Raw genomic sequence first — 6997 nt, forward strand, 5'->3', positions numbered from 1 at the left:
CCAAAATCGAATTTTTTAGCCGGGTGAAAGTTGATTCCAACTATTTAAGCGACGGGCTATTCAGAACTATCAAAAGTATGTGGAAAAAGTGAAAACTGAAAAAAAAAAATTTTCACCGGAGGCCAAAGTGTCAGATCTCGGATTTTTCCCAGGGGAAAGTCGACTTTCGCCAAAATCGTTTTTTTTCGCCAAGTGAATGTTGATTCCGTATTTATTGGTCCCTCTAATGTCAATGAAACCCTCGGAGGCGCCGGAAATATCGAAATAAATTTTTTTTTTTCACCCGGGGCCAAAGTTTCAAATCTTGGATTTTTCCCGGGGGAAAGTCGACTTTCGGCAAAATCGATTTTTTTCGCCAAGTGAATGTTGATTCTTAATTAGTACGTCGTTAGTTTTTTTAAATCACCAATCAATTAAGTAATCCTTAAACACTGAAAAATGCATTAGATTCATCTGCGAACGAATTACAACTGATTCCCACCGCTATTTGTTTATTATAAATAATAATTTCCGGCTAACAACCTTGCTCTGGTTCATTCTGATTCATTTTCCAATTCCGCTGGAAATGAGAATAATCCCGCCATCTCTTAACGAGCCACTGCACTAGGAAATTCGATTGGTAAGACTTTCTCAGAGGACATTTGCAATATCGAGCCCTGTTTAACCACTTCATCACAGGCTGCCCATCCGCGAATGTGACCACAAATTTCCGTGCCCACCCGTTCCACCCCCTCCCGTACTGTCCCCATTTTTCCTAGAACGTGTTCAAAACGGAATGTGTCCATCTGAGATTTGTACAAACGACCCGTCCCCCATCCGAAGAACGAATTTCGGTTTTAAGCGGATTCTCATGACTTGGGTGAAACCGACACGTGTGTTCCAGCCGAATTTTCGCGGATTAGAAATGCCTTGGGGCATCACCGAGAGCTCATAATATCTGAGATATAAACAATAAAATAAATATTCATTTATTCATATTAATATTAAAATCGATGTCATGTCGATTATCACTGATTCGTAATTTGTAGATAATATAATTCAATATTTTAAAATTTTTATGGACTAGATTTTTATAATTCTTATTTTTTAAATTATATTTCTCCTTTATCGTTTTGGAGCTCGATTTTTCCAAGTAAAAAAAAGATCGAAAATGATGATAACACTCCGGAAATTATTCAAACATTCCCGGAAGATCTACAGAAAAATATCAGTGGTGAGAAATTAAAATTGATATTCCCACATTTTTTATTTAAAGCATTAAACCCACAATTCCAAAAATTTTCAATTCCCACAATTTCATTCTCTGTCTATTTATGAATTTTTATTTTTTACTCCAGTCTCACTTATCATCGAAGCCAGATGGCAAAACCCACGACGAAAGAAGGAGAGAAATAATGGCTAAAGGGCTGCCAAAGCAAAAGCCCATCGAAGGGGTCAAACAAATTCTGATTGTTGCCTCAGGAAAAGGGGGTGTTGGAAAATCCACTACAAGTGTAAACCTGGCAACTGCTCTGAAAGTTGTCATGCCAGAGAAGCTGGTGGGGCTGTTGGATGCTGATGTCTTTGGCCCGACAATTCCCCTCATGATGAATTTACATCAGGAGCCTCTTCTGAATGACAAGGGGCTGATGGAACCACTCGTGAATTACGGGGTCAAATGGTAAATCCCGATGACAACTCGACAACTTGAAGAGTTAAAGAATTTAACTCTTCAAAGTTGAAGAATACAGTTTTAATAAAGTTTAAAAGAAAAAACTCCAATGAAATGAATGATGCGAAGTTTAATGTTTTAACGTTTCAATAAAGTTTAAAAGAAAAAACTCCAATGAAATGAATGATGCGAAGTTTAATGTTTTAACGTTTCAATAAAGTTTAAAAGAAAAAACTCCAATGAAATGAATGATGCGAAGTTTAAAGTTTTAATGTTTTAATAAAGTTTAAATTCTTCAACTTTTCAAAGTTGAAGAATAAAGTTTCAACAAGTTTATTAATAAAGTTTTTATTTAAATTCTTTCGGGCCATGTTTAGGTCAACAGCAGTAGTCAAACAGAGAAAATCTAACTAGTTCAATTGCACTACGTTTCGAATGCAGAAAGCATTCCTCTTCAGGTGCATTTTTATTCAAAACTAAAAAAATGACGACGAGAAGTTCCTCGAAAATTCATTTTCAGTTGTCACCCCTAAACATGGCCCAAAAGAATTTAAATAATTTGAAAACATATGGTCGCGATCCCCCATTTCATTTACTTCGAAGAGTTCTAAACGCATTATATCACTATTATTCCTCCAGCATGTCCATGGGTTTCCTGGTGAACGAGAAATCTCCTGTGATCTGGCGAGGGCTCATGGTGATGAGCGCCTTGGACAAGCTCCTTCGTCAGGTGGCCTGGGGGCCTCTGGACTATTTAATCGTGGACACTCCACCAGGGACAGGAGACACTCTGCTATCATTGATCCAGAATATTCCAGTCAGCGGGGTTCTGATCGTCACTACTCCTCAGAGAGCTGCCTCAGATGTGGCCAGACGTGGTGCCAAAATGTTCCAAAAACTCGATGTACCCATTGCTGGGCTCGTTGAAAATATGAGCAGTGTCTCCTGTCCAAAATGCCATCACGATATTTCGTTATTTGGAGAGGGAAGTGGAGGACTAGCTGAGGAACTAGGTACGCAAGATATTATTCTTCGAGGATATCCAATCAATTTCGACACGATTTTTCGTTGAAATTTAAATTAGAGCTCCCATTTAAATCTCATTGGACTCGAGGTTACCAAACACTTTGTGATGATTTTATAATGATATTTTTAGGCCTCTGTTTGAGAAAAACATTTCGGAAAAATTGTTTGAAATTAAATGATTGAAAAATTACGACATTTTTTATAAATAATTAATCAATTAGTCACTCGAAAATTCATATTTAGGATTTAATTTCGTTTCGAAAGAGGAAGATTTTGAAAGTTTAAACAATTCTCATTAAATAAAAAGCTTTTTTTTCATTGTAATTCTCTACAATTTCAGGTATAAAACTTCTCCGAAAATTTCCTCTCCACGAATCAATAACCCAGAGTGGAGACGCAGGAAGGCCACTAGTCCTCTCTTCACCGAATTCTCCAGAATCAAAGTTATATAAATCTCTTGCCCAAGATGTCATTGATTTTTTGCAGAATCAACAGAAAAATAGAGCATAATTTAAACTTCTTGAATATTCAATACACCTTTACTCAAACCATTCCCCCTCATTGGTCAGATTTGACCTTGTCACTCGACAATCATTCGCTCCCACCACTCCTCACCGCTCGAGGGACTTGTTATCGAGGTTGTGGACGATGCAAAACATCAAACAATTAAACAGAAGTGGACTCCTCACCTTTTATCGGGTAAGTCCGTCACTATATCAAATTTAATGACGCAATTAGCTCAATTTATCGATTAATCGCTCTATCCTAAAATTTTGTTTTTCCAACTGCCCGATATCATGACTAATAAATTATTTTTAGCAATTAACAATGAAAACACATGATTCAACAAGTATTCATTCGAGCAACACCGCCGAAGTTTACGATGTCCCAATGAGCGTTCTAATCCGACCAATACCACCCGAAGTGAACGAGGAGAAGGTCAAGGGTTTGATGGAGACAATTCAAGACCCAGAGACCGTCGACCTAGTGCCCCCCATCGACGTTCTATGGATCACAGGACGAGAAGGTGAGGAACAACGACTCGAAATTTTTTATTCCAACAATTCACAATTTTATTTGATAAACTCGGTGAAAAAAAAAATTTCAGGTGGCGATTACTACTATTCATTCGGTGGCTGCCACAGATACACAGCTCACAAGCGCCTCGGCAGATCCACCATAAAGGCAAAGCTCATAAAATCAACTATTACTGACTTGGAAACATATCTCGGAAGCTCTACTCCTGATTTGAAATGAATCCTGCATTGACAATTGTTCTGCTATTATGAATTGTGCCAAGATAATTACTTTATTTTGTAATAAATTCGTTCATAATTATCTCTCTGATGTCCTCAATACTGATACATATCACTTATCATCTAGTTATCGGGGAAAAGTGAGGATAAATCGACCATATTAAATTTCCAATATCTCCTGAACGAATAATGCCATCGAGATAAATCGCGTCTCATTTTAAAGTATCATCTCATGATTGAAACAGTCGATTTTACCCCCCTCCCCTCAGTGTCAAACAAACACACGAAAAAACGAAATCTATCATGCCATACATCAGACCCTTACACTCCTACTCTCGGTGAAAAAAATTGTTGCGTGATGCAAGCGGTGCTAAAAAGAAAAAAAAAATCAATCAATTATACAGCAAATTTCACTACCTTAGACTCTAATATAAGGAGACATTCAAAAACGTATTATGTACATCGTATCACGTTATTTGCACTTGGTTGATTAATCCTAACACATTACCCCCACAAATTGTCAGATATATCAATTATTTTTATGCATTCTTCAGTCATGATTACACTTTATCACTTGAATCATTGGTTAACCGATGATAAATTTGGCAGAAAAGTGAAAAAGTTTCTCTTATCGTTATAATTGCACTCATCTTATGATAATTAATCATGCTCAAGGGGAGACACACCGAAATTGCGTTCTATAAACCCGTCAAAACATGATAAAAAATTGAATCAAAGTCCCTCATCGTGTCGTCATTTCCATAAAGTAAAAAAAACGATAAATTTCAATTTTTCCCAAAAATTGCGATGCATTTTCCCCTCAACAATTTCCACAATTTATCACACCCCCTAGGGCTGCAAATTCTTCCTCAATTTCTTCCTCAGATAACTGCCCTTCGAATTCTCCACCCGCGACAAATTACCCTCAACATCGTAACTATTAAACTTCTCATTAATAATGTAAGGCTGTTGATTAGAAAAAGGATCGCGCTTCTGTTTCAAAACGTACGGTTTACCAAACTCCTTAGTTTTATTCGCTGTTCTCACCCCACTGGCCTCATCCTTCCCCTGATTTTTCCTCAGATGTTTAGGTATTACCGACTCCGTGACTTGCACCAACTGAGTATCAGTGACTTCACAATCAATTTGCATCATAGTGATGTGCTCAGATGGTGAAGTGAGACTCTTGTTGACTGGAGCTGGAAAAACCAGAGACATCCTCGGTCTGACGGTTTTATTTTGCCTCGAGGCAGGCAGCAGAAGGTTCTCACCACTGAACCAGACAACGTAAAAGGTGTCCTCCCTCCTCCTAAGCGTATCAAAGATGGGTGGATGATCCTTCATGGTCGGTGAGAAAATCTCCACAGCATTAATCGCCAACTCTGTCTCCTTCCTCTGGGGCACAATCTTCACTTCGTCAGCAATCTTCTCCCGACGCTTCATTTTGGGGAGAAGCATCTCCCCGAGAGGTGAATTTACCCTCGAATCCTGTCTTGCCACGTCCTTTCGATAGTTCTGTTTGTTAGAGCTTCCCCCTATCCACCTCCTGAGCTCGTAGTCCAGTCTGAGGGATTCTGTCTGGTTTATGTACATCGGACACATCGGGTGATCATTAACCGTCTTGTTGGGCTCGATTTCCTGCTCTGGCTCCTCTGCCTTCCAAAGGAGAGACCTCCCATGTCTGACGTTGGGCAACGACACGGGAATGTCTTTTGCGAGGAGGCTGTCGGGTCGACGATCCACAGAGAATAAGTTTATATTCGACATCATGTTGAAGCAGACCATGAATACCATCGCCAGGACGATGGCAGTGTTCTTCCTGTTGGCATTCAGCTTGACGCTGGCTTTGGAATCACTAGAATGCAGTGATGAGCTCTCCAAACAGCTCAATCGCTGCTTCAACATCGTATTCTCGAGTTTCAGTTTATTGTTCTCCTCCTGGAGCTCCGATATCTGGTTCTCCAACGAGTTCACGTACTCCTTCTTCTTCTTGCGGGAGAGACATGCGGACTCTCGATTCTTTATCATTCTCTGCTGACGCTTCAACGCCTTCAGCTCGCACTCCTGTCGAGCCGTGAAGTTCGCCAGCTCCTGGGGCATCTCGTTCTTTATGACGATCTGCGGCATGTTTGGATTTTCGTTTTTTATTATTACCGGCGGACACGTGAGGATTTTAGCGTCGGCAGGCGTCAACGGCTCTTGCTTGGCTATTTTTATCTGTGGAAAGGCGTTGATGATCTTCACTTGGCTCTTGTCATCGATTCCGGGTAAACTCTGGGGCTTTGGCATTTCGGCTTTTGGGGGATTTATCATCTGTCGTGTCTTCAGTGTTTGGATCTTCAGGGGTTGTGTGCTTGGTCCATTTTGCCGGAATTTTTTAGTCAACGCTGCGAAGTCCTGCGCACTCAGGACGATCATCTTCTTCGGTTGTTCGGCATTTGGGGCTGTTACAGCCGGTCTTTTCGAGGGATTCCCCTTGGCCAGAACGAACTTGGGGGGCTGTTTGGGGATGATTTTAGACTGAGATTCATCGTTCGTCGAGACTGGAATGAGCTTAATGGTATGGAGAAAGGGAGAGTTGACACTTGGTAGTGGTGAGACCGGTGGCGACTCGTTCTGAGGTGGAGATATTGGTGGGGTCTCCAGGGTCAGCTTGACACTTGTGGGACAATCACTCGGCCACTCGGATAAACTCGACTCCGAGTGACTTGGACTTGGTGACGGTGGGAATCGCGAGTTTGGCTCGCACTCAGTGACATTCTCATTGGGTTTGCCATCATTAATTGCAGAGAATACACTCTCAAGTTCGTTAAAATTCAATCCCAATTTTTCTAAATTCGGAAATGAATCGATCGCCGCATTCTTCATTATCTCGTCGGGGCTCTCATCGTGATCCGGAGATCCCTCGCCGTTCAGGAGAAGGGGAATCTCCAGTTCTGAGCTCAGGGCCTCGAGGAAGTCGTCCACCGGCAGTGGACACTCATCATCTAAAAATAATTATTGAATAATGAGAATTGTATCCAAATAATTCGCAAAATTTATAATGAAAAAAAAAAAAAAAAAA

General features: G+C 40.4%; 2 protein-coding genes across 3 annotated transcripts in view; one reads left to right on the top strand and one right to left on the bottom strand.

Annotated features, from left to right (window-relative positions):
- Positions 1 to 1095: 1095 nt before the first annotated feature.
- On the top strand, positions 1096 to 4015 carry LOC107035580 (iron-sulfur protein NUBPL-like). Its single transcript, XM_015253061.2, has 6 exons — positions 1096 to 1213; positions 1338 to 1660; positions 2291 to 2664; positions 3018 to 3183; positions 3505 to 3704; positions 3786 to 4015. Exons 1-6 carry the CDS (start codon positions 1151 to 1153, stop codon positions 3932 to 3934), a joined length of 1275 nt encoding a protein of 424 aa, XP_015108547.2. The 5' UTR covers positions 1096 to 1150; the 3' UTR covers positions 3935 to 4015.
- LOC107035579 (cyclic AMP-dependent transcription factor ATF-6 alpha) overlaps positions 3732 to 6997 on the bottom strand; it is a 6406-nt gene continuing 3140 nt past the window's right edge. For both annotated transcript variants that reach the window (XM_015253059.2, XM_015253060.2), the window contains exon 2: positions 3732 to 6920. In XM_015253059.2, the coding sequence (XP_015108545.1) occupies positions 4783 to 6920 (2138 nt within the window). In that variant the 3' untranslated portion in view covers positions 3732 to 4782. The remainder of the gene's footprint in view (positions 6921 to 6997) is intronic.

This window comes from Diachasma alloeum, unplaced genomic scaffold (assembly GCF_001412515.2).
Source record: "Diachasma alloeum isolate Michigan unplaced genomic scaffold, Dall2.0 Dall_scaffold_00199, whole genome shotgun sequence".
Classification (NCBI taxonomy): Eukaryota; Metazoa; Arthropoda; class Insecta; order Hymenoptera; family Braconidae; genus Diachasma; species Diachasma alloeum.

Coding starts and splice junctions, on each gene's coding strand:
- LOC107035580 (XM_015253061.2), top strand. CDS start 1,151: ATGATGATAACACTCCGGAAATTATTCAAACATTCCCGGAAGATCTAC. Junction 2,665..3,017: donor AGGACTAGCTGAGGAACTAG/GTACGCAAGATA, acceptor CTACAATTTCAG/GTATAAAACTTCTCCGAAAA. Junction 3,705..3,785: donor ATGGATCACAGGACGAGAAG/GTGAGGAACAAC, acceptor AAAAAATTTCAG/GTGGCGATTACTACTATTCA.